General features: G+C 49.1%; 2 protein-coding genes across 3 annotated transcripts; one reads left to right on the top strand and one right to left on the bottom strand.

The window, feature by feature from the left end:
• Positions 1-5,956: 5,956 nt before the first annotated feature.
• LOC127204294 (uncharacterized) lies at positions 5,957-11,110 on the top strand. The gene is given in 4 exon segments (XM_051163225.1): positions 5,957-6,349; positions 6,568-7,297; positions 7,300-7,596; positions 7,599-11,110. Coding segments are annotated over 4 exon segments (4,932 nt in total).
• A 6,026-nt stretch (positions 11,111-17,136) lies between these two features.
• Positions 17,137-22,760, bottom strand: Cxxc1 (CXXC finger protein 1). 2 transcript variants are annotated; one of them, XM_051163647.1, is made up of 15 exons: positions 22,302-22,760; positions 21,483-21,601; positions 21,279-21,379; positions 20,787-21,022; positions 20,476-20,700; positions 20,053-20,079; positions 19,730-19,975; positions 19,465-19,584; positions 19,127-19,311; positions 18,656-18,863; positions 18,469-18,579; positions 18,295-18,344; positions 18,038-18,134; positions 17,661-17,813; positions 17,137-17,577 (listed from the first exon to the last, which is right to left on the bottom strand). In XM_051163647.1, exons 1-15 carry the CDS (start codon positions 22,302-22,304, stop codon positions 17,431-17,433), a joined length of 2,028 nt encoding a protein of 675 aa, XP_051019604.1. In that variant the 5' UTR covers positions 22,305-22,760; the 3' UTR covers positions 17,137-17,430. The 2 variants fall into 2 exon arrangements, with proteins under 2 accessions (XP_051019604.1, XP_051019605.1); XM_051163648.1 differs by having other exon boundaries at positions 19,477-19,584; positions 22,302-22,759.
• Positions 22,761-26,817: the final 4,057 nt, after the last annotated feature.

The raw sequence follows: 26,817 nt of genomic DNA, 5'->3' as shown, positions 1-26,817 counted from the left end.
TCATGAGTGTAACACGCTGCCAGCAGAAGAGAAAGTAAGCCTTGAGGTTTGCCTGAGAAGGAGGGGTTTGGTTTTTCCAGTTATGAAGATCACTGGTAAAAAGGGGAATGTGTGTCACAAATGGAACTGTAGGGGAGGTGTAATCATCACCCGTGGCTAGGATCTTCTGGATCCCATGCTTGTGGTGTTCAGCTAGCCAGGGAAGTTGTATCTCCAGGATGCCTAATCGTGCTCTCTTGTAGGAAACAGATCCAGGTGTCTGGAACGTCGTACAATGATAGATTGAACCCTGGCAGCAACTTCAGTGTTGAGTAACCCGGTATAGGGCAACCCACACCAGAATCTGGCCAAGCCAGTTCTCAAAGCAAACAAAGTTCCTTTGGGGAAGGGACTCCAACTCTGATTCCTGTACTTGGAAACCTAATTTAAAGTTCTGCGACATGCATTCCAAGGCTGAGAGCATCGATGAGGTTTAGTTTCCAGTGTCTGCCTGTAGCTGGAAAAGAATGATGGGTCTGGAATTGACTCCAATGGCAAAGACCACGCCCCCGGCACGAGGGCGTGCCCAGCTGACAGAGACCACCCATGAGGCAGTTATCAGCTGTGGACAAACCGGAGCAGCCCCATATCCCACAGCTGGGATTAAAACAAAAACACGTTTACATATAAAACAAAACTTCCACAACATTTCCTCCTTTTCTGTTTAAAAAAAAAAGGGGGGGGGGGCTTTCCTTCTAATATAAATGGAACTTCTTGTTTTTTATAACCCAAAACTCTCAGTTGCTCTTGTCTGGAATGGCTTGTACTTTTTGCTGCTGAGCCTGGAGCTAGGACTCCAAAGCTGCTTCCTAATGGCAAGAAGTTACCCCTTATTTATATCGTGGACATTAGTCAAATGACCCCTTTTTATCACAGTGTCTACAAACTCTGAGAAACTTAAACATTCTGTTGAGAACTTAATATTGGCAGAAAAGGTTTCTTTGCATCTCTGCTGGAACTTACTATATTTCTCAGACTTAGCACGTCGGCCATTTTGAGCTCTGAGGCTTTTAGTGGTTTGGTCACTTTTTTTTTTTTTTAAGATTTATTATTTATTTATTATCATGTATACAGCACTCTGCCTGCATGTACACCTGCATGCCAGAAGAGGGTATTAGATCACATTATAGATGGTTGTGAGCTACCATGTGGTTGCTGGGAATTGAACTCAGGACCTCTGGAGGAGCAGTCAGTGCTCTTAACCACTGAGCCATCTCTCCAGTCCCTTTTTTTTTTTTTTTTTTTTTTTTAAATGACTGAATCTACTGCAATCAAAGCTTCCAGCATACCGGGAAATTTAATGGTGGTCATCTCATTAACAGAGGCTGTTCCTCTGGGAGCTCAGTTTGTTCAAAATAAACCTGAAGGCCAGATAAACCTGTTTTTGTTTTGATCTCAAGTGTGGGCTGGAGAAGAAGGCAGGATGTTTACCACTTAGATGTGAGAAAGCAGGAAGTTCTTCCACATAGAAGTTGAACTACTTGGTCGGGGAGCTTGGTGAAAAACACCCTTGAACAAACTGAGAGGATGTGTGTGTGTGTGTGTGTGCGTGTGTGTGTGTGTGTGTGTGTGTGTGTGTGTGTGTGTGTGTGTGTGTGTGTGTGTGTGTGTGTGTGTGTATATATAATATATATATCTCCAAAACAGGAGAGAAGAGGCTTTTGGTTGGGACTTGGTCTTTGGCTGTTCATCTCTGCACTTCAAGAGGCTCCTAAAGAGAACTGCCCCAGGGAAAGTTTCAAGGCTTTGGACTCCAGCTGAGGCTTGAGGTTCCAGCTACTGCTCCTGGTTCCAGCAGCAACTTTGGTGGAATTGCTGGTCTGCTGAAACCCTGCTGACTACACCAGGCACTGACGTCCTTCAAGTTTCATTGTAGTGTTCTTTAATACCCTCTTCTGATTGTTTGGCTTAGTCAGGTTGTTAGGGAGGTAGGCTCGTTTAATAAGTTCATAATAAAATATAATTGATAAGAAAATTGGGCCTACATAAATTTTTTTTTCTTGAAATGGGCTGTTTCTCTTTAACCCTTTCACCCTGTATAGCCATCCGCTCCTCCTAGCTCCCCAGCTCACCCAGGAACTGTGGGAACATAGCACCAAAGGTGCCCAGAGCAGGGCAGGGCGGCAATTGTGGGGAATGCCAGCTCACAGTAACCAGATGTTCTCCCTTTACCCAGGGCACTTTTTGTTTTCCACGTGCTTCGGCCTCTACCCACAAACTCTCTAGCTGCACAGCCAACTCTGCAATCCTTTCCCAAAGGGGAGAATTTAGTGCCACTTCTGGTTTTTCCTATTTCATCCACTCGAAAACTTTTGCAAATGTTCAACCATTCTTCCAACCTTTGTAAACTGGAATGCAGGAAGACAATGAAGCAAACCCAGGGACTCCCCTCTGGGAGTTCACTGGGAGAGAACCTAGTGTTGGCAGCTGCAGTAAACCTTTGCTCATACCCCGAAACAGCATATTAATTTCTCCAGACCCCTCTGTCTCCTCTATGGCATTAGTACCCAGATTTTCCATTATTCCAAGCCCTACATCTGGACACCAATTGGTGATGTATTTTTAACAACTATTGTTAGTTTGAGTTCCTTAAATCTCTTTCTCCATACTCCTCCCTACTCCATCCCGATGCTCTCTAACACTCCAGCACCACATAGGAGAGAAAGGTTACTGGGGAGAAGGGGTGTGTAGGCTCAATATTTTTTAACAAATATATTTTATTACGAACTTATTAACGGAGAGGACATCACTTATAACCTGAGTAACCTAAACAATAGGAAAAGAGGATTAAAGAATACAATAACAAAACCGTAAGGATAGCAATTCCGAGGAACGATTCTCCTGGCGTAATCAGCAGGATTTCTTCTGCTGGAACCTGGAGTAACCAGAACCCGTAACCTCAGCAGGAGCCGGGAGCCCTGAAGCCTTCCCTCGAGCGATTCTCTCTAGGAGTGTCTTGAACTGGAACAATTCACAGCCAAAACTATCCCAAGTCTCTCAAAAGCCCCGCCTCTTGTTTCTGACTCACTTATGTATCTCCTCTCAGAGTCTGTTCACGGATCTTTTCAGCTGGCAACAATCAAGCTCCCGCATGAGGTGGTTTGCCTTCTAGTGGATTAACATTACCTGTTCTCTCACAAGACCATTCTCCATCCCGCACTTGGGATAACAAAAACAGGTTTATCTCTCCTTCAGGGGTGTAGTTTCCTTTGCTGCTTCCTGCTGTTTAGGGTCATTGGGTTCCTTGGGGCAAATTCAATCCTCATTTCAGGAGATCTCCAACTTCTTGTCCAAATGCATCTACAGCAACCAGAAGCAGCAAGGTGGGGAATGGGGGAGCACCAGCATAGATCTCTGAGTTCAAGGCCAGCCTAGTCTGCAGAGTGAGTTCCAGGATAGCCAAGACTATACAAAGATACCCTGTGTTACAGGATCTTCGATCCCACTCTGATCCCTGAGCTTGTGAACTGTAAATCCCTGTTTCTTGTGCTTGAGCCCTAACACGCCTTTAATCCAGGAGCTTTCTGTTTATTGCAAACAGGTGATTAAGTTGTGGTTCAGCCAGCCTTACTCGCACCTTTAATCCAAGAGCTTTCTTCTGTACACAGAAATTTAATAAAGTTAACCCTAGGTCAAGAGGCTGAGCATAAACCAGCTGACAGGGATTAAAGAGTAGGAGGGACTTTGAGTTGAGGGGTATTTAAGAGAATGTGTAGAAGTCTTTGGTCTTTGGCCCTTCTTTAGCTTGGGATTTTAGCTTGGCTCTTAGCTCTCTAGCTCTTGAGCTCCTCAGCTCCTTTGGCTTTTTGCTTTGAGCTTGCAAGGCTTTGGCCACGGTTTTGTTGTTGTTGTTGTTGTTGTTGTTGTTGTTGTTGTTGTTGTTTGGGGGGGACCTTTTTCTCCTAGCCTGTCAGATGAGTTTGCAAACCTTTTGGGCCTTCTCCATTGGGACGTGAGCAGAGTAGGAAGTTCAGGCAGGTGCTTTCTCTGCCTCTCTGAGCTAGCAGGTTTTTCACCAAAACATCTGGCTCCTGAGTCTTTATTGGTAAAATAGAACGACCTGGAATTTTCAATTAAAACAACAATCCTATTTCAAAACAACAAAACAAACAAACAAAAAGAGTTCTTTTACAAGATGGTATAGGTACAGTGCAGTAGCTCACTGCAGTTGTTTGGTCATGAACTGGGCCTTAAAATGACAGTGCTGATGACACAGTCCTATAATATTAGACCTGGGTCCAACCCAGGCTGGATTTCTACAGGGCAAACAGAAGGATTGTTACTGACCAATAGAATCCGAGTGCCTGTAGTTAACTCCTAGGCTGGCCTGCTGCACACCACCTCCCGATGCTCCCAGTCTATAAGTCTTGTCAGGCTTTTCCTGTCAGAGGCTGTCCTTTCCTCTCTGAGGCATCCAAGCAGTTTGTTTTCCAAATAAATTTCTTTCTACCCACCGAGGGGTCTAGTTTTAGTGGTTTCACTCTGCCTTGCTTATACAAACTACATCCTGCTGAGCAGAACATTTCTGTCCAGCAGTCCCGCTGCACCTGCAGTTTCAGTAAATCCATTTTTTAAAATTAACTAGAGCTTTTGAAACATTTGTTATAAAATACCCAAGTCTAGCAATTTATGGTGTAAGGCTCTCTCTCTCTCTCTCAGCCTAAGCCTGGGAACGTAACCCAGACAAGCTTGGGAAAGTGACCCAGAAAAAAATTGAAGGCCAGTTTCAGTGTCTGAGATCAAGGTGGCCAACTGAGATAAACAATTTCAACTGAGGTAAACAATTCTCAGAAAAATACCATCTGGAAATTCCCTGGAAACTTCCCAACACCCCTCCTTGCCAAGAATAGCCCCCAAAACCAACGACCCCTGCACTAGCCAATAACATTTAGACAAGCACCCCTTGCGACCACCAGAGCCAATCCTAACATAGGGCACACAGCCCTTCCTAACCTTTGCAGTTTTAGCCTTTAAAAGTAGCCTGTAACAGTGACTCGGGGTGCCTCCGCCTCTCGAGTGAGTGCTGAGGTCCCCTGACGCACGTCAGCAATAAACCTTGTGCTTTTGCATCAACACTGTGGTCCTCGAATGGTCTCTCGCGACGACCCCCTACCCGAGTGGACTCTAGGGTCCAACATTGTGGGGGGTGCGCCTGGGATTTTGGGGTCTTCCTGAAACCACCGATCCACTCGTTGCAAGGTTTCAATGGCCCGGGCCACCGACTGACTTCTAAGACCATGAGTTACTTTCGCTTTGTCTTTTGTGGGTACTCTGCGGGAGCTCTGTGAGCTCCTGCGAGCTCTGTGAGCTCTGTGAGCTCCTGCGAGCTCTCCTTTTGTCTGTGCTCCACGGGCTCCTGCAAGTTCCCCTTTCTGTCTGTATTCTGCGAGCTCTTGCGAGCTCCTTTCTGTTTGTTGCCTTTTCTGATCAGCGAGCCACTTTCGGTTCGCCTCTGTAGCACGCAAATCTGTATTGGGAGGAGAAAGGGGACAGACGTGTCCAGATCTTTCTCCCCTTTACCCTGGAGGACGCTCTGGTGGTTGTCTGGAGGAGAGCCGATGATAGCGTCGGTCTCCTCAATCCGAACGGCAGAGAAGTTCTGCCATCCAATCTGATTTCTGGCCGGGCGGTGGTGGCGCACGCCTTTAATCCCAACACTCGGGAGGCAGAGGCGGGCGGATCGCTGTGAGTTCGAGGCTAGCCTGGTCTACAAAGTGAGTCCAGGACAACCAAGGCTACACAGAGAAACCCTGTCTCAAAAAACAAACAAACAAACAAACAAACAAACAAACAAACCAATCTGATTTCTGGTCTGTGGCGTCGATATTTTGCTGTGCAGCTGACAGGTTTCGGTTTTATTTGTCTGTTTGTCTCTGTCTTGTCTTTCTCTGTTGTCCTCTCTCTCGACCGTACTGACATGGGACAGACTGTGACGACCCCCTTGACTCTAACTCTTAACCATTTTAAGGATGTTCGAGCTTGTACACATAACTTGTCTGTGGATGTCCACAGAGGACGTTGGCAGGTTTTCTGTGCCTCAGAGTGGCCAACCTTTAACGTGTGGTGGCCTAGAGATGGGACATTTAACCTTACTATTATCCTGCAGGTTAAAGATGTTGTTTGCAGACCTGGGTCCCACGGCCACCCGGATCAGGTCCCATATATAATCACATGGGAATCCCTGGTCCAAGACCCACCACAGTGGCTCAAGCCTTTCCTCCTGGGCCCCCTGCCAACTTCTCTCTTCCCAGTTGCAGCTTCCGAGACTCCTGAGACACCCGAAGAACACCCAGGAGTTCGCCCAAAGCCCGTGCCGCCTGACAATGAACAACAACATCTCCTACTACTAGACCTGCCTCCTCCACCTTACCCTACGCCTTCGAGTTCTCCCTCTGACCCTAACCCCTCTCTCCCTACCTCATCTACCCACACGCCCTCTCCAGCCCCTTCAGCTCCTCCTCTTACACCTTCCCCCCAACCCTCCTCAGACTCCTCCCTGCCCCCTCTTTCTCCTCCCCGCCTGCGTAGCCGGTGGGACCAAGATCCAGGCCAGGGTTTCCTCTTCGTACTATCAGTGGTGACATTCATTACTGGCCATTCTCCGCATCAGATTTATACAATTGGAAGACCCACAATCCTCCCTTTTCACAAGACCCCCAGGCTCTAACTTCCCTTATTGAATCAATCCTCTTAACTCACCAACCCACCTGAGATGACTGTCAACAGCTTTTACAGGCTCTCCTCGCTGTGGAGGAAAAACAGAGAGTCCTCCTGGAAGTGAGGGAAAATGTGCCCGGGCCAAACGGGGCACCCACCCAGCTCCCTAATGAGATAGACCAAAGATTTCCCTTGACACGCCCAGATTGGGATTTTGAGACGGCTGCAGGTAGGGAGAAGCTCCGTATCTATAGCCAGGCTCTATTGACAGGTCTCAAGGGAGCTGGAAAGTGCCCCACCAATTTGGCCAAGGTAAAAACTATTACTCAGGGAAAGGAAGAAAGCCCTGCTGCCTTTATGGAAAGGTTGCTGGAAGGGTTCTGCATGTATACTCCGTTTAACCCTGAGGCTCCAGAACATAAGGCAACAGTGGCCATGTCTTTTATAGATCAGTCAGCTCCGGATATAAAAGGGAAGCTGCAGCGACTAGATGGTATTCAGACATATGGATTACAGGATTTGGTCAGAGAAGCAGAGAAGGTGTATAACAAGAGAGAAACCCCAGAGGAAAAGGAAGCTAGGCTAGCAAGGGAACAGGAGAATGAGAGGATCGTAGGGATCATAATCAAGATAGACATTTGAGTAAGATCTTGGCCGCTGTAGTGACAGAACCTACTAAATATAAAGGACAGGAGAGAGAGGGAGGAGAACGAAGGCGGCCCCATGTGGATAAGGATCAATGTGCTTACTGCGAGGAACGTGGACACTGGTTAAAAGACTGCCCTAAGCGTCCCAAAGATCGAAAGAAACCTGTCCTGGTCCTGGCCCTGGGTGAAGACAGTGACTAGGCAAGTCGGGGCTCTGAAGCCCCCCCCCCCGGGCCCAGGCTAACCCTTACCGTTGGGGGCAATGCACCACTTTCCTGGTAGATACAGGTGCTCAACATTCTGTGCTAACCCAGCCATCGGGACCAATGTCTTCAAAGACATCCTGGGTACAAGGAGCAACTGGTGGCAAACTACACCAGTGGACCAACAAACGGGCTGTTAACCTTGGTACAGGTACTGTGACTCACTCCTTTTTAGTAATTCCTGAGTGTCCTTATCCTCTATTAGGGAGAGACCTGCTAACCAAGTTGGGGGTTCTAATTCATTTCTCAGAGGAAGGAGCAACAGTATTAGGCTCCAGGGGAGCACCTATACAGGTCCTCACCCTCAAATTGCAGGATGAATACCAGCTATTTCAGACTAGCCCCAATGACCCCCTTCCTGAAGACAGCCCCTGGATCCAGCAATTTCCCCAAGCCTGGGCGGAGACTGGAGGGCTAGGACTGGCCCATACGCAGCCTCCTATTATTGTGACTCTCAAACCCACGGCTATACCGGTCTCTATAAAACAATATCCTATGAGCCAAGAGGCCCGAATGAGCATCAAGCAGCATATTAATCGATTCCTACAATTAGGGGTCCTAAGACCTTGTCACTCTCCCTGGAATACTCCGCTCTTGCCTGTCAAGAAACCAGGAACACAGGACTATAGACCAGTACAGGACCTCTGAGAAGTAAACAAAAGGGTGGTGGACATCCATCCCACGGTGCCTAACCCTTATAATTTTCTAAGTACCTTGAGGCCAGGTTTTACCTGGTATACTGTCTTAGATTTAAAGGGCACTTTCTTTTGCTTGCCTTTGGCCCCTCAGAGCCAACCATACTTTGCCTTTGAATGGAAGGACCCCGAGCTGGGGCTCTCGGGGCAAGTTACCTGGACACGCCTTCCCGAAGGTTTCAAAAACTCACCTACTCTTTTTGATGAAGCGCTCCACCAGGATTTGACTGATTTCCGTGTCATGCACCCAGAAATAACTCTCTTACAATATGTAGATGACCTCTTATTGGCCGCCCCCACCCAGGAGGCCTGTATTGAAGCTACTCAACATCTACTCCAGGAACTGGGTGACAAGGGCTATCGGGCCTCAGCTAAAAAGGCACAACTCTGCAGACAAGAGGTAACATATTTGGGCTATATTCTCAAAGAAGGGAAAAGATGGCTAACTAAGAGCCACATAGAGACAGTGGCCAGGATCCCTCCGCCACACAACCCTCAGCAACTCAGAGAGTTCCTAGGAACTGCTGGGTTCTGTCAGTTATGGATCCCTGGCTTTGCTGAATTAGCGGCTCCCCTGTATCCTCTCACTCAAAATAAAGACTCTTTCAAGTGGGATAAACCCCAACAACAGGCCTTTGACACAATAAAAAAGGCTCTCTTGTCTGCCCCGGCCCTCAGGATACCTGACACTTCCAAGCCTTTCACTTTATTCATAGATGAAAGGGATGGCGTTGCTAAAGGTGTGCTAACCCAGACCTTGGGGCCGTGGAAACGACCAGTGGCTTACTTGTCCAAACAATTAGATACTGTCGCTGCTGGATGGCCTTCTTGCCTGCGCATCATGGCTGCCATGGCCTTGTTGACCAAAGATGCCAACCAACTGACTCTGGGACAACCCTTGACTGTCATCACGCCTCATGCCTTAGAGTCTGTAGTGCGACAGCCTCCTGACAGATGGATTAGCAATGCCCGTCTCACCCACTATCAGGCTTTGCTCTTAGATTCTGATTGTGTCACCTTTGGTCCCCCAGCTACTCTCAACCCAGCTACCTTGTTGCCAGCCCCAGACCAGGCACAAGAGACTCCACATGACTGTCACAAGGTAATGGCAGAAACGCATGGTACACGAGAAGACCTACAAGATCGTCCTATCCCAGAGGCTGATCATACTTGGTATACTGATGGCAGCAGCTTCCTGGATTTAGGTATCAAAAGGGCTGGGGTGGCTGTGGTAGATGGACAGAAAGTCATCTGGGCACAGGCCCTTCCTCAAGGGACTTTGGCCCAAAGGGCAGAACTTGTCACCCTAAGCAAGGCATTAGAACTTTCCAAAGACAAGAAAACTAATATTTACACTGATAGCCGATATGCATTTGCCACTGCTCATGTCCATGGGAGTATTTATGAACAAAGAGGACTTCTGACCTCAGAGGGCAAGGAGATTAAAAATAAGCCTGAAATTAAAGCTCTCCTCAAAGCTCTATTTCTGCCAAAACAAGTGGCTATCATACACTGTCCAGGACACCAGAAAGAACAAAATCCTGTCGCCATGGGAAACCAGGAGGCGGATCAGGTGGCAAAACAAATAGCCAAGTTGGGACTCCTGGTATTGTCTATCGGGGCTAAAGAACCCCCTCAACCTGAGGCTTATAACTACTCTCCCGAGGACCAGGCCAAGGCCCAAGCCCTAGGAGCTATATTTGACCCAGTTTCCAAAAATTGGACAAAAGACGGTAAAACTGTCCTGCCAGCCCTCGATGCGGCTGCCATGGTCCAACAAATGCATGCCCGGACCCACCTAGGATCAAAGAAGCTTCGACAGATCCTGGACAAGATAGAATTCATCATCCCTGGAGCTGCTGCCCTGGTTGATAAAACTGTAACTACTTCTCAGGCTTGTCAACAAGTCAATGCTGGCAGGAACCAAGTCCCAGAAGGGACCAGGGTCCGTGGAGACAGACCAGGAACTTACTGGGAAGTGGATTTTACTGAAGTAAAGCCCCCAGCTGCGGGTTATCGATACTTATTAGTTTTTATAGACACTTTTTCAAGATGGATAGAAGCTTTCCCCACCCAGTGAGAAACAGCACAGACAGTGACCAAGGTCATCCTGGAAGATATCTTTCCTCGGTTTGGATTTCCCAAGGTAATCAGGTCAGATAATGGGCCGGCCTTCGTCTCCCATGTAAGTCAGGGACTGGCCAAGATCTTGGGGACTAATTGGAATTTGCATTGTTCTTACAGACCCCAAAGTTCAGGACAGGTATAAAGAATGAATCGGACTCTAAAAGAGACCTTGACTAAATTGACCATTGAGACTGGCTTAAAAGATTGGAGACGCCTCCTACCCTTTGCTCTATTCAGAGCCAGAAACACTCCCTCACGCTTTAGCCTAACCCCCTATAAAATCCTGTATGGGGGACCACCCCCTTTGTCTACTACACTTAATTCTTATCAACCTTCTGCTTCCAAAACTGACTTACAGGCCCGCCTTAAAGGACTCCAGGCAGTTCAAGCCCAAGTTTGGGCCCCACTGCCCGAACTTTACAAGCTTGGCCACTCTCAGACAGCGGGACATCCCTTCCACGTTGGTGACTCTGTCTACATCCGTCAACACCGGTCTCAAGGACTCAAACCTCGCTGGAAGGGGCCTTACACCGTCCTCCTCACCACACCCACCACTCCCAAGGTCGACGGAATAGCCCCCTGGGTTCACGCCTCTCACTCCAAAGCTGCACCAGCGACTCTTGACTCTGCCCAGAGACACCACGATGGCAGCTCCATCGCTCCCAAGATCCACTCAAGATAAGACTTACCCGATTACGGGATTGACTGTAAGTATTCTGCTTCTCACCCTTGTACCCTGTTTTGGCTATGACTCTCCCTCAAAACCCCACCAGCCCATGAAGTTAACTTGGTAAGTGCTCTCCCATATTAGAAAGCCCATATGGGAGACTTTATCCATAGCCCCCTTATGGACCTGGTGGCCTACACTGTACCCTGACTTATGTAAATTGGCTATGGGAGCTCCTGCTAATTGGGATATCGAGGGACACTCAAACCTCAATGAGGCTCCCACCAAAGAGTCTCCTGAAGGGAGGTTGGGTCTTGACCCCTGGGGGGATGTGGCACTACAAGGAGAAGGAGCTTGTTACAACATCTGTTTTTTTACGTCTGCCCTGGCTCACACCGAACAAGAGCCATAGTGGCCAAATGTGGAGGGGCTTCCACATTCTATTGTAAGAACTGGGGATGCGCCTTAAGATTAAGGCCAGTTAAAAACTCAAGGGGGGATTGTAAGGCGCTCTCTCTCTCTCTCTCTCTCTCTCTCTCTCTCTCTCTCTCTCTCTCTCTCTCTCAGCCTAAGCCTGGGAACGTGACCCACACAAGCTTGGGAAAGTGACCCAGAAAAAATTGAAGGCCAGTTTCAGTTTCTGAGATCAAGGTGGCCAACTGAGATAAACAATTTCAACTGAGGTAAACAATTCTCAGAAAAATACCATCTGGAAATTCCCTGGAAACTCCCCAACACCCCTCCTTGCCAAGAATAGCCCCCAAGACCAAGACCCCTGCACTAGCCAATAACATTTAGACAAGCACCCCTTGCGACCACCAGAGCCAATCCTAACATAGGGCACACAGCCCCTCCTACCCTTTGCGGTTTTAGCCTTTAAAAGTAGCCTGTAACAGTGACTCGGGGTGCCTCCGCCTCTCGAGTGAGTGCTGAGGTCCTCTGACGCATGTCAGCAATAAACCTTGTGCTTTTGCATCAACACTGTGGTCCTCGAGTGGTCTCTTGCAATGACCCCTTACCCGAGTGGACTCTAGGGTCCAACAATGGATCACCACGAGTACAAGGCCAGTCAGTCATTTGGCAGAGAGTAGGCACTGGCCAAGAAACTCTAGGCCTAGAAATAAGGCAAGACAAAGTTTATAAAGGCAAAAACAGGAGTTACTTCATACCAGCTATATGTCAGGAGAATTTTACAAGAATGGTTTCCACGCAAGGAAAGGAGGAACCATATGTTTTGTAGAGCATTTTATAAACATCATTTCCCAGAAGGAAGGAGAAGCCACTTACACTATCCAGCAGGTTGGAAACTCTAAGCCTACAAAAAGCATACTTTTGTCATCCACATTGGGGTACATGGGTGACATCACTCTGCCGGAGGCCATTAGCCTTGAGGCCTTGGGGGTTAACTCTCATTTGTTGTATTTCACAGGTGGTAATTAGAAAGGCACATCAACTGCAAGTTTCTTTTTTTTATGATCCAGTGTATTTGATTGGGTAGAATATGAGGGAATTGGGATTGTAATGAGAAACTGTAAATTTATAAAAAATAAAATGCTTGTTTGCTTGCCCAACCTTGCTTGCCTAGAACCTAAACTTCTGACCCCAGAAGTTTCTCCCAGTTCTCAGAACTGCTAACCTCAAGAGTTCTTCCCTAGATCCCAAAATAGTTACATGCAAGTTTCCAAATATCAGATGTCCCCATATGGTTTCCAGTAACCGCTCTAGGGACCCGCACCCAAGTCCCTACAAGAGGTTTCCCAATGCCAGATATCCATATGGTTTAACTTGATACACAACCCCAACTGCTTTGTGGTTTTTGCCTTTAAAACTAGCCTGTACCAGCTGCTTGGGGTCCTTCGCCTCTCGAGTGCTAAGGGACTCTGACGCGTCAGAAATAAACCTTTGCTTTTGCATCAGTGCGTTGTGTGTTTCGAGTGGTCTCTCATGGCGACCCCCTTCCTGAATTGGACTCCAGGGTCCAACAGTAACCCTTTAAGGTTTACATGGGTGAGTGAGTGAAAATTCTTTGCTTCAGCTGGGCAGTGGTGGCACACACCTTTAATCCCAGCACTCAGGAGGCAGAGGCAGGTGGATTGCCATGAATTCGAGGCCAGCTTGGTCTACAGAGAGCCCAGGACAGCCAAGGCTACACAGTGAAACCCTGTCTTGTGGGAAGGAGTAAGCTTTGTCACAGGTGGGAGCAGTCTTGGCGGGCTTTACCCTTGGGCACCCCATGAATACCTCGTGACAGACTGAGTGGAGCCATCCTGGGTTTGGAATTCAGGAAGCAGACCTGGGAACCCCACCTGGACTATTGTCTTTCTAATGGACCCTCACCGGGAGAAGGAGCCGGTCCTTCCCACGTGACTGAGGGAGTTGGGGAAGGGAGAAAAACAAAGTCGGCTGCAGGGAGAGCGTGCAGGCAACAGCGGACAAGCTGGATCAACACGCCGGCCAGAGAGACACCTAAGGATCCGTCCCGTGGAACGGCTACCGGAAGGTTCACTCTTTCGTCCCTTTAACCTTTTTCCTTCTTTTATAAGCTAGTTGGGTTACATAATAAAGTTTAATTGCTAAAAAACAGAGTCAACACTGTCTAAAAAAAAAGAAAGAAAGAAAAAGAAAAAGAATTCTTTGCTTTTTCAAGGGTGACTATTAAAAACTTCATTGAGGCAACTTGGTCAGGCAAGGATATAGATATATTCCCTCAGATATAGGGTCAGGCAGGGTGGATGATCCTGAACATGTTGGACAAAGAGAGGAGCAGTCCTCCTGTGAATCAGATTGGAAACTCCCATGAGCATCAGGGAGAGAAGATTTATCTAACTGGACAAAGGACCAGGCGAGTCCGGAGAGTAGGTTACAGCATACCTTCTGTCCAGACCTCAGCATCATGGGTGGAGCATGGAGCACTGAGCTTTTATTCCTTGCCAGGGTCATGTTGGCAAGACCAGCAAATGGACTGGTATCAGGGCTCCAGGGTCCTGTAGCTTGATACTTTCCATGTAAAGCTGTGGTCACTTCCAGGACACCAACATTTAAGGAAATGCCTTAGTTGAATTCCTGAGCCCCACATGGTAAAAAGAAAGAAAGAGAAAGAAAGAAAGAAAGAAAGAAAAAGAAAAGAAAAGAGAAAGAAAGAAGAAGAACAGAAAGAAAGAAAAGAAAAGAAAGAAAGAGAAAGAAAGAAAGAGAAAGAAAGAAAGAAAGAAAGAAAAGAAAAAATGGACTCCAGGGTTCCCTGATATACATGCACTCACTGTGGCACCCATGACCAGACACATGTCTTAGGGGCACTATTGCTGTCATGAAACCATGACCAAAAAGCAAGGTGGGGAGGAAAGGGCTTATTCTGCTTACACCTCCACATCACTGCTCATTATCAAAAAAGGTCAGGGCAGTACTCCAACAGGGAAGGAACCTGGAGGCAGGAACTGATGCAGAGGCTACAGAATAGTGCTGTCTCCAGGCTTGCTTCTTAATGGCTTGCTTAGCCTGCCTTCTCAGAGAACCCAGGACCACTAGGCCCCTGGACAGCCTGACTCGCAATGGGCTGGGCCCTCCCCCATCAATCAATAGTTAAGAAAATGCCTTACAGGCTTGCCTACAGCTTGCTCTTACAGAAACATTTTCTCCCTCCTCTCAAATGACTAATCTGTATCAAGTTGAAATGAAACTATGCGGCATGGTTATCTTCATTCGGGTACAACAGCTCCCTTTACTACTGGGAGGTTGGGTCCCCCTGGAGCCTCTGACTGCACACTGTAGAGCATAACAACGGAGCTTTGTTAACCCTTCTGTGAAAAGCCGTTAACCAAAGGTGTCACCAAGGCCACGTGGCCCCATAGCCGACTTAGGAGACCCACTTTTTGCCTCATTCCACCCGAATCCATCCTCTTTTTCCACTTCCACCCCATTCTGAGGAAATCAGATGAAGCTGCCCACAATTTCTGAGTCTTATTTCCCATGTTAAAAGAATACACCAACTGCTTGGTCCTTCTCAGCCCAGATTAGCTGAAGATTGTTGACTTGCCTAAATTCTAAAAGGTCCTAGGATATATAGGTCTAAAGAGAAAGTCCTGATTGCTACAAATGCCCTGAAATTAACCTTAGGAGATATAATAGGTAATATCTCATGCTTGACAACATCTAACTATAATTTTCAAAAAGTCTCTGTTGTTTTCAATTATCAATATTATCAGTATGCCTGGCCATCAATCAATCAAGACACAGACACTTGCTATATTTTAATATAGCCTTAGTTAAGGTAGGGCAGATATCAATCCTCTTAACTACTTCCCATAGTGGGGCAGGTATGGGATACTTGACCCAATCCTATGTCATCTGCTTCTAATAACATCTATCAAGCTACCTCCCATCTATAGTCCCATATACTTGCTAATGTTCTTCATCTGGCCAAATCTCCATCCACACTGGCCATGTGCTTTTCTTCATGGCGGCCTTCCTCTCCTCCCTTCTCGGGTCTCCTCTCCCTCTCTCCCCTCTCCCCCTCCCTCCTCCTCCTCCTCCTCTTCTCTCTACTTCTCTCTTCTCTCCCCTCTCTCCGTGTTACCGTCCACGTTTACTCAAGGTGTACTCTTAAAATGGCTCCGAGAGTGCTCACAGCATGTTCCTTCCTGCTTCCAGCCTCACCGTATGCTAGAGGCTCTTGATCTCTACCTGGAATGGCAGCCCTAACGACTATCTTAGTAAGAGGAATGTCTCAGATGACCCAACATGTCCATGAGGATGTTGAACACCTACAGACAGTCAGTCTGAAACCTCTAGCTGAGATAGTCTACAGAATTGGAGGGAGCTACATTAACTGATTGTGTTTTGGGGAGGTCTATGTGTATCCTTGGGGAAAGCTAGCTGTTTCTATGCAAGTCTATCAGTCCTCTTTGAAAACACCTTACAAAAGGTCAAGGACAATCTAAATAAACACCGAGAGAGGCCAGCAGCTCCTGGTTCCATTGCTGGTCTGATTGGAGTCCATGGCTGACGGCCATTATATATAGGTCTCAAAGGTACCCTCTATCTCTTCCTCCTAGGACTGATAATTGGGCTTTGTTTAATCAACTGCTTGTTAAACTTCATTAAACAACTAATAGCCTTTGTTCAATTAATGCTCATAAGGGCCTAACAGGACTCTGTGCCACCACCCCTCTCCACACCCCCCTCAAAAAGGAGCATTGACTTATGCCAAGACCAGTGGAATAAACCAAACCAAAACAATCCCATTTTACTTTGGCTGACTCCATTTTGTGTGATTCACACTACCAGCTTTAGCCTGGCTAACAGCACCCTGCCTAGCAGAGTACTTTCTAGTCTGGCTGTACCTACAGGTTCAGAAGTCCATTGTTTTCATCAACTAGAGCATTTGAAATCCTTTAACAAACACTTGAAAGCTCTCAACAGCCTGCAAATAAGACTTTTTTTTTTTTTTTTTGGTGGTGGTGGTGGTGTGGTGAGACAGGGTTTCTCTGTGTAGCCTTGGCTGTCCTAGAACCCACTCTGTGGACTAGACTGGCCTCGAACTAAGAGAGCCACCTGTCTCTGCCTCACAAATGCTGGTATTAAAGGCATGCCCTGCCACTGCCTGGCAACTACTCAATCCATCATTGAATGGCATTCTTCGTCGGTGTTTCCTTTGGGCAGGACAGACTGGGTTGGGCTCCTGGTGAAGACACTCCCTCTCTCCCCACCCAGTCTTTGGGAGGAAAAGCCTGACCTCCCAACCTGAGCGCACGACCTTTGGTCTGGAGATGGTGTACCCTGGTACAAAGGCGGCCCAGGTTTGTCTGTCACACACATACACCCATCTGTTCACACATGCATGCACACACGGCATGTGTTCGCAATGCTGACAGGATATACCAAGACAGGGGCCTGAGTATCGATCACTGGACTTCCTCAGTGAGGCCGTGCTCTCACATCAGAGGGGGCACACACCACTCCAGCCTGCGCATTGACCACAGCTCCTCCAGGTATACTCTGCCACGTCTCTCTTGTCCAAAGGTTGGTCCAAAGTAGAAGCCTGGTTGGTTGGTCAAAATTTTATTAACAAAACCAGTTTGTCTAGGGGGGTGGGTATAGGCCAGGGCAGTAAACTCCAGTCTCCCCGCAGCACTGAACGTGGAGAGAAGGAGACAGACAGTGACGAAGGGAAATCAGAGACCCTTTGATAAGGGCAAATGTAAGCCAAAAAGTGGACGGCTCAGGGATAAAACTAAGGGGTGATGAATAAACCGATGAGTGGAGGAACAGAAAGCTGGCAACGCAGGGCCACTCCCCTAACTGCAGTGCAGGGTTGAGGGGCTCTGGGCGCGTGGAGCTCAGCGGTCAGCACTGGAGCGAAGGTCGGTGGTGAGCGGGTCGTGCTGGATCGTTTGGTGCAGCATCAAGGCAAGTAACCCTGCTCTGTTGGTCATGGCTGTGCGGACGTTCCGTTCCTGCTCGAACAGCTCGTCCAGCTTGTACCACTGCCAAGGACATGGAAGGGCGTATGAGCAGTGGCCCCCGCAGCCCAGGCTGACCCCTGGTCACACCCAGCGCCCAAACCTACCACCCGAACACGCTCCAGGTCCACTTCTGCACGCCGGAGCTTCTCCCAGCAATAATGGCGATTGCACTGGCGCTTGGGTAGGCGGCAGAAGTCCCCTGTGAGCTCAAAGACATCTCGTACAAGTGGACACCCACACACCTCATCAGCTGGCACCTGCAGGGCCACCAAAGGTAGGGGTGACAAGGTGAGAGGAGGAATTCGGAATGTGAAGATGAAAAGGAGACAAAAGGGTAGGGATTGGAGGGGATTAAACAGGAAAGGGAGGAAATGGAAATCAGCAGGAGAAAAGAGAAGAAAGAAGGGAACAAAAGGAACAAAAGGATGTCTGACGTGAGGCAGGGCAGGACAGGATGCAGGTGACTGAAGGAAAACCTTACTTTGGGGTCCCGTGAGTGCTCAGGACACAGCACCTGGAGCCGCTTGCAGTATGTTTTGCTCTGGGGGTTGTAGACATCGCAGAAGAGTCGGGTAGCCCTGGTAGAGGTGGACAGGAGGGGATCTTGAGCAGCTAGCTCCCTGACCACCTCAAAGGCCCATATCTGCTTCCAGCCCCAGCTCCACATCAATCCCATTCCTAACCCCACCCTAACCACCCCTCAGCCTTCTCTTAACCCCACTTGGCATGCTTACTCACCCTTCAATGCGTGTGGGGTACATGGACCCAAAGGATGTCTGGCTCTCGTACTGGAAGGATGAGCACAAATAAAAGGACTTTGGGTGTCCTCCCAAGATACCACCCACGCAGCAATCTGTCCCCTGTGGGCCCACTGATATCCCCATACTAAGCACTCTAGGCTGGCCCCCTGACCTTAGCATAGCAGCGCTCCATGTGGCGCAAGGCAACTCGTGGGTTGATGGGATGTCCACAGGAGACACAGAAGATCTGCAGGTCTGTGTCGTCGCTCTCGTTGTCATTGTTCTGCACAGGTGGAAAGGAGCGGTGAGGCCAGGCAGGACAGCGCACTGGGCCCTGACCAGCTCTGCCACTTCCTTACCTCCTCGTCCTCACGCACGGCTTGTTGCTTAGCACGGAGGATGATGGCCTCCAGCTCGTGGAATCTGCGCTCCATCTCTTGAAGGCGGGTGCGGGCACTCTGCTGCTCACGGCGGATCCGCTCAAGCAGCTTCTTGCCGTGCTCCTCAGCGATGCAGGGGCTTTGCTGCCATTGCTGGATGCGCTGGGGGAGGATCTCATAGATCCGGCTGCAAGGAGACAGTGAGGTACAGGCAGAGAAGCACCAAAAGCAGGTAAGTGGGGTGACCAGATGGACGGTGAGAAGGCGCGAGGATGCGCGAGTGAGTGGCAGGGGGCCGGATAGACGGTGACTGAATAGTGGGTTCATGTAGCCAGATAGGGGTCTGACAGAATAGTACATGCAAATCTAACTGTACATACAGTGAAACTAAGCTCTGGTCATATCCCACTCTACTTCCTGACTCCCCTCAGGGCCCCAGGAAAGACTCACTTGGCTGCCAGCTTCATGCCACAGTCATCTGAACAATACTTGGAGCCAGGCTGGGCAGCACGCACACAGCCAGGCCCCAGGCACTGCGGCAGTGACGCAGGGTCCTTGGAATCAGTCCTCTCTGGGTGTTTCCACTTGTCTTTATGTTTCTGCTTCTGTCGATGCCGCTTGTATCGCTCCTCCTTCTAAGGGACCAGATATGGCATGTCAGATGCAACGGAGGTCGGCCCCAGACCCTGTCTGCCTCTCCACGCCAGCTTTTTGGCTCTTTTCCCATGCAGCGCCTAGCTCCTCCATCTCCCTCCCTGGCCCGTCCTCTCCCGTTAGCACCCATTTACCCTCTCCATCACCTTCTTCTCAGACTTTTTCTCCCGCCGCTTCACGTGTTTCACTTTTACTGCCCGTTTCCTCAGTGCAGGGTCCAGGAATGGGGACTCTTCTGCGTCACTCATCCAAGGCTGCAAGCAGGGCGTGCACTGACCCACGTGACCAGCTCATTCCCAAAGCGGCCCGCCCACCCTCTGCCTCCCCTCCCCCACTGTGTGACTTCACCTTTTCCCCTTCCCCCCACCCCCGCCAGCACAGGATGCTCCTATTACTCACTAGGCCGTGATCATCAAAGGCCCCAGCACAGAAGTCCTGGTATAGATCAGGGTCCAACGCTAGGTCCTCATCTGAAAGTGGCTCAGGGGTGGCTGTGGCCTCTGGCGGCTCCTTAACCACTGATGACAACACTGTCCCCTCATCTTCACGGTTACGCCCCAGCTTCTGAGATGGCTGTGGCTGCTGTTGAGTGGGTGGTGGCCGGCGGGGCCTTGGCAGGGCCTCTGAGGGCGTCACCGGCGAGAGCTGCGGGGCAGAATCTCAGGACTGGCCCTGACCGCCCTGCCCGCATGCCCTGCCCCGCCCTGGGGGGCTGGACTCACCGAGGAAGGGAAGTACTTGTAGGATTCCTGTGCGCAGGAGGAAGGCCTAGGTCAGCCCCAGGAAAATGGAGGGTCACTCTGTCCTAGCCCCAGCTACTTATTCTTGCTTTGCCTGGTCTCACCAAATACAGTTTTATCCTTCCCCTCACCACAAAGATGTGCTCAGTCCTACCTGTTGTGGCCCAGCATGCCTGACCATCGAAAAATATATGGTGTCCCCCAGGACCAGCAGGACACCACTGCCAGCTAGTGTTCCTATGTCACATGGCATGCCCCTGAACATGCCAGGCCCCCTCCCACCTGTCTGGGCATAATCAGGCTCCACCCCCACCTGCACTTTCTCATTTGCAGCTCAAGTGGCCCTACTTGGGCCTCCCCACCAAGCTCTCCCACCTGACCCTGCCCAGCCCTGGCCATGCTCACCCGTGCCCGCAGCTGACACTGGCGAAGGCGGCACTTCTGCCGGATCTTGTTGGGGCCCCCAAACTTCTTCATGTCACGGCAGAAGTCACAGTGGCCACAGTCCTCAGTGCGTCGGCATGCCTCACATTCACCACACATTCTGGCTGACCGTTTGATTTGCTGCTGCTGCTGCTGTTGCTGCTGTTGCTGCTGCTGGTGCTGGTGATGTTGCTGCTGCTGGTGATGCTAGAACAACGTCGGAGATAGACATCAGGAACCCAAATGCGGCCCAGAGCAGAATTTCCCCTACCCCAACCACTGCAGCCACTCACCTGGCTAGGTGTGGCCACCAAGGGCTGCGGAGAAGATTTGTGGGGCGAAGCAGAGCCCCGAGCAAGCATGGCCCCAACCCCTGTCCCTGACCCTGCCCGGCGCTGCAGTTCTGGATCGGAAGCAGGCCTCTTGCGCCCTCCTCCCTCATCCCGGGGCTCACTGCCGTCCCGCTCACTGCCATCCCTCTCCCGGGACTTTTTGTGGCGATAACGAATCTCCAGCTTCGGGTCCTTTTCTGTGAGGCAAAGAGTGGGACCAAGGTGGGTGTGTAGGAGAGCTCTGAACGATCCCAGAACTACTTTCTCTGTTCCTGCCCTGCCTACTTGGGAGCTGCCCCTTCCTCTGGAACCCTCCAGTTCTGCTCACCTTGGAGTCGGCATTCCAAAGTCACCACCACACTGGATACCATTATTACCCAGGACCCCTCCCACAAGGGCTCCTCTTCATCTCTTGGAGCCCACTTACCTTCCCTGCCCACTCCCAGGCCTCACCTCGGCACTCCCGGCAGTACCATTCCCGGATGGCCTTGGCCATCTTCTCAGTGATCCGGATGCAGTCCCCATGGAACCACTCGTTGCAGTTGTCACATCCGCTGCACACGAAGGAGCAAGCAGTAGAGGTGTGAGGGGTGTGCCTCATCTGTGCTCCCCATCCCTACCAGGCAGCACCCGACCCGCCACCTCCCCCTAGCTCACATCATGAAGCAATTGATGTCCGGTTTGCGACAGATGCAGTAGATGGGGGCGTTCTCCCCATTCTCAGACTTGCTGTCCTCCCCAGCATCTGGAGGCTCCAGGTCTGAGCCATCTCCTTCCTGTGAGACCCACCCCACCCCACCCCCAGGATGGCTCCTTAATTCCCTTGCCAGTTCCACCATGGCTCACCACAAATTCTTACTGTATCTCTGGGCTTCCCCCTGGCAGCTGCCTTTCCACTGTTCACTCAGACCCTCATCACTCAACCCTTGGCCCCTTTCTTCCTTTGCTTACACTTCTCCATCCCTTTGCCTCAGACCTCCCATCACCCCCCCCCCCACACACACACACACACAATGTCAAGCATCCTGTCACTCTAACTGCTCATCACATACACTAACCACCTCAAGAGTTCTACACGGATACCACTTAATGTCTCCTGCTGTCGCCCCATCCTGGCTTCCTACAAGTGGCTAATAACTTAGCTCACGGGCCCCACCCCCCCGATGACGGATCTCCAAAGCCAGTGCAAATACACGTATGGCCAAGTCTTTATCTCTCTGACCAAGGAGCCTCACGGGAAGGTTTCTTACAAAACTGCTATCTGGAGTCCTCACCGAACTTCCACTACGGACCCCTCCCTACAACGGTTCATCAAAGAACTCACAGATCGCTCGCCCCAAATCACACCACACATCACCCGTCGGCCCAGAGACTCGGCACACAGCTCATCAGAACCCCTCGTGCGCCTGCCAACAGGCAGCAGCTGCCAACCCCTCGGACCTCTGCCTCTGAACCCCGTTCCGACCGGGGACTCACCATAATTCCGCTCACAGAGCGCCCGCTCTGGACCCCAGGCAGCAACCCGCGAACCGGGACAAGACCCTCGGCAGCGGTCCGCGGCGGTGGCAAAGGCGCCCGCAACTACTTCCGCTACTGGTCCCGCCTCCGCGGCACCGCACTCTTACTCCTCACGCCCAGCGCGACCGCTTGGCAGCAAACAAATAGGTCGCCCACCTAGAGCCGCGAACGTCTCCCAGGCGCCGCCATCTTGACCATCGAGTCCGTAAGGTAGCGGAGGCCATACGTTCCGGGAAATATGGCCGCGCCTAGGATGGCGGTCGTCCGAGGGCGCCGCCACCTTTGTCAGTCGTGTCCGTACGGTGGCCGCCCGAGGGCAATATGGCCTCACTTGCTTCGCGATCACGACGCAGACGTAGGCAGCAGTTCGGGCGTCATCAGGCGGACTCCGTACGTTCCTAGGCAACAGATGGTAGCTTCCGGATCGCTGCTTCCAAAGGGCGGTGTCATCCTGATAGTTGACTCCTTACACTGACTGCTGCTGCCACAGACAGGAGACTCCTGTTACTGTCTAGGCGTGTCTCATTTCTCCAGCCAATCAATTACCTATAGACGCTCATCTATGGGATGTCCAGCCTCCACGGAGGAAATGTCATGTCAGTACCTGCTCCAGTTGTTTCTCCACTTTTTACCAGCCTACTCCTTCATGTTTTCCGCTAGATCTGGCTCCATCCTGCATTTATCTGTTTTATCATTCTTTTTTCTTTTTCTTTTTTGGGCAGTGTCTTTCTAGTCCTAGTTGTCATTCAACTCGCTGTGTAGACCAGGATGGCCTGAAACCCACACAGATCCACCTGCCTCTGCTTCTCAGGTCTGAGATTAAAGTCGTATGACATCACTCCTGGCAAAATGTGTTTTGGTTTGTTTTTTTTTTTTTTTTTTTTTTTTAACAACTTAAGAACGGAGGCATAAGCTGGTAATACCAGCAATGGTGGGGGGAGGGCAGGGGAAGGGGAGAGGGGAGGGGGTGTAAATTCACAAGGCCTACCAGGACCACAGTGTGAGTTCAAGGCCAGCTTGGACAGTCTTTTGAGATGCTGTTTCAAAAAGAAAAAGAAAAAAGAAAAAAAGGAAAAAGAAAAGAAAGGGGTCGAGATGGAAAAGAAGAAATAACAAAAGTAAAGAAAAGAAACGTGTGTATAGCTCATTAAGAAGCCAGTACTATCTCAATTTTAATTCCATATCTCTGAAGTGAAAACCAGGTGCCAGGTATATATATTAGTAACCCCCAAGTAAAAGTGTGCAGGGCCTTAGTTCAACTCCTAGTATTGCAAAAACAAATAATGAATTCTTAGGGCCAGTGAAATGGCTCAGGCAGTAAAGGCCCTTGCAGCCTGGCCTGGCAACCTGTGTTCTAGTCTCAGGACTCACACAGGGGAAGGCAAGGAGGTGAGGACTCACTGTTACCGGTGGTTTTTGACTTCCACACTAAAGCTAGAGTTGGGATGATTGTGCATGGTGCATGCATGGCACCCCCCACACACACAAGGAGGGGAGTAGCAGACAAATAAGGAGCTCTAGAGATAGCTCAGGGGCTAAGAGCACTCTTGCAAAGAACTGAAGTTCAATTCCCAGCACAAGCATCAGGCAGCTCAACAACACTCTGTAACTCCAGCTCCAGGAGACTCCTACACCCTCCATTGGCCTCCAAGGGCACTGCACCCACATGACCATGTCTACACACATACATATAATAATAATAATAATAATAATAATAATAATAATTTTGTTTTAAAGACAGGGCTTGTTTTGGGACAACCTTGGCTATGCTGGAGCTCTGTAGACCAGGCTGGCCTCACACTCACAGAGATCTGACTGCCTCTGCCTTTGGAGTGCTGGGATTCAAGGCAAGCACCTGCACCATTGGAGGAAAGAAATAATAATTCTTAAACTAACTTCAAATTTTGCTTTAGTTCTATAGGCTGCACAATAACGTAACAGCATGCTACACCTTATGCACCTCTTTGTCTGTTTTGCTAGGCTTTTTGAGATAGAGACTGTAGTCCAGGGTGACTTGAAACTTCTGCCTCTGTTGCATGGTAAGTCCACCAGAGAACATACACAGACATTCTTTTTCTTAATATTTTATTTAAAATTTTAATTTATGTACGTTGGTGTGAGGTTGTCAGATCTTAGAGTTACAGATAGTTGTGAACTGCCATGTGGGTGCTGGGAATTGAACCCAGGTCCTTTGGAAGAGCAGGCAGTGCTTCTAACCACTGAACCATCTCTCCAGTCCCCTACACAGACATTCTTAAGGTCGAATAAAAAGTCTTTATTTCCTGCCAGTGGCTGCATGAGGAACTTTCCCATATCATGTAGCCCCAAGCCTTGCTGCTCTTGGTCTTTTAAGCACATGAACCAAATCCTGGATAGACACAATTTATTTAGCAAGGACACAGACTACAGAGGCCAAAGCAAGGTCAGCACATTTAGGGACTATCCCAGCCACATCCTGGAACCATTGACTTAGCATTTGGTCCTGTTTGGGCAGGCATGGCTTCCTACTCATGCTGGGTCCCAAGGTCTGAGTGGTGCTTTGACCTTGCTAAGGTGTAGGGGCCCGGTACACCTCCAGAGTGCTGGGATGACAGGCATGTGCTGGGGTGCTGAGGATTGATCCCAGAGTTTCAGGCTTTCCACTCCAGGCAAGCACACCCACCACCAACTGAGCTGTGTCCCCAGCTCCTCCACAGCTTTCCTGTTGAGCACTCAGAACTAGATGAAAGTTAAGGAAGATGATCTGCATTCGCCCATCAGACTTGGAACACTTTGCTCGTTGGGCAAACTCAGGTTCTCTGGAATTCTACTCTCCTGGTTAATTTTAATTTTCAACTAGCTTTGAAACTATTAGAGTGCTAACTAACCCGGGGAATGCCTCTTTCTTGCTTGTCACGGCATCTTCGCTGACCAGAGACCACTTAAGGATGCAGGCTGCTCGTGATGACCAGTCAAATGGGAAAAACAAATCTGCTGTGCCTCTGTGTGTGTGTGTGTGTGTGTGTGTGTGTGTGTGTGTGTAACTAGATCTTCCATGACCATATCTCTACTTAATCTAGACAACTAAAGCCAGTGTGTCCTGGAAAGTTCTCCTTCCTGTGGGCTTGAATAAACTCTTTTCTGCACACCGTTGTCGAAGATTCTAGATTTTCCAATGATATTCTAAATAAGACTGCAACAAATGTTAACAGCGTCACACTTATTCCTGACTTGACATTCCACCTAGGGGTTGTGAGATTAAAAGGAAAAATGATTAAAAGAAAACCCAAAGAAAATGTGTAGATTCATTTGTTTTTAGTTATTTGCTTTAACTACTGATTTTATCTTATAGATCACTGTGGTAAGCGTCTCTCTCTCTCTCTCTCTCTCTCTCTCTCTCTGTGTGTGTGTGTGTGTGTGTGTGTGTGTGTGTGTGTGTGTTTATGTTTTTCTACATAGCCCTGGCTGGGACAGCACTATGTAGACCAAACTGGCTTCAAACTCACAAAATCTGCTTCCTGAGTGCTGGGATTATAAAGGCACATACCACCACATGAACATGAGATTAATAAAGCAACAATTCTTCTTTAACCCAGTCAGTTCCCAAATAATTGACACAGACACACTCTGATGTATTTAATTGGCTTAAATGTAAAATAACTGTGCACTATTATACAATTCTAATCCTCTAAGCCTATCTGGTTACCTCCTAGCCAAGATCCTCATAACACTTGCATTTCTGTCCTATGCTCTAGATGCCCAGTTATGGTATCCTCTCCACTCTCCTCCTTGTGGCCAAATCGCTCTCTCCTGTTTGTCGCCTCCCATTGCTGGAATTGGAAGTCCCTCCCTGGTCTCTCTACTGCCCAGTTATTGGCTAGACAGCTTTTTATTGACAAGACAAAGAATAAATGGTCAACAATGTTTACACAAACTTGAGACAGGAGATTTTAAAAATAGGCATTACAATGCCATGTCTGGATTGAAACCAGAGAGTGGGATAGAGAAATCAGCATTTGAATAACATGAAAATAAACTTTACACAGGGCACAATAACATTATGCCAACATGTGGTTATTTTTTAAAAATCCCAATCTTTCAATTTTATCAATAAACAATTAGGAGCTAGATATTGGGGTGAAAACCTACTAGCTCAGAGGCAGAGAAAGCACCCAGCTGATCTTCCTACTCAGGAAGCTAAGGTAAATTAGCTGGGGCATCTTGACCACCTAGAATAGAATTGGGTGAGTTTCCATGGGGCTTTCTACCGAGGAGATCAAGTTCTATTCAAACATAAAATGATCTCAGAAAGAATACAGGATGAAGGAACTTCTGCACTGTCTTACCCTATCACCACACATCTTAAAAACAAACATTTTCCATACAATGTGTTTCTATCATGTTTTCCTTTCCACCAATTCCAAATAGGAGCTCCCAACCCAACTTTATGATATCTCTCTCTCCTTCCCCATCTCTCTCTTCCTTCACTCCTTCT

Source organism: Acomys russatus, chromosome 20 (genome assembly GCF_903995435.1).
Source record: "Acomys russatus chromosome 20, mAcoRus1.1, whole genome shotgun sequence".
Lineage (NCBI taxonomy): Eukaryota > Metazoa > Chordata > Mammalia > Rodentia > Muridae > Acomys > Acomys russatus.
The sequence above is the reverse complement of the archived record's forward strand: the minus strand, read 5'-3'. Positions and strand labels throughout refer to the sequence as shown.

Excerpts from the sequence above, each read along its gene's own strand:
- Cxxc1 (XM_051163647.1), bottom strand. Across the intron at positions 19,976-20,052 it reads ACAAGTACTTCCCTTCCTCG|CTCTCGCCGGTGACGCCCTC; the intron begins GTGAGTCCAGCC and ends TCTGCCCCGCAG. Across the intron at positions 18,135-18,294 it reads TACCCCACACGCATTGAAGG|GGCTACCCGACTCTTCTGCG; the intron begins GTGAGTAAGCAT and ends CACCTCTACCAG.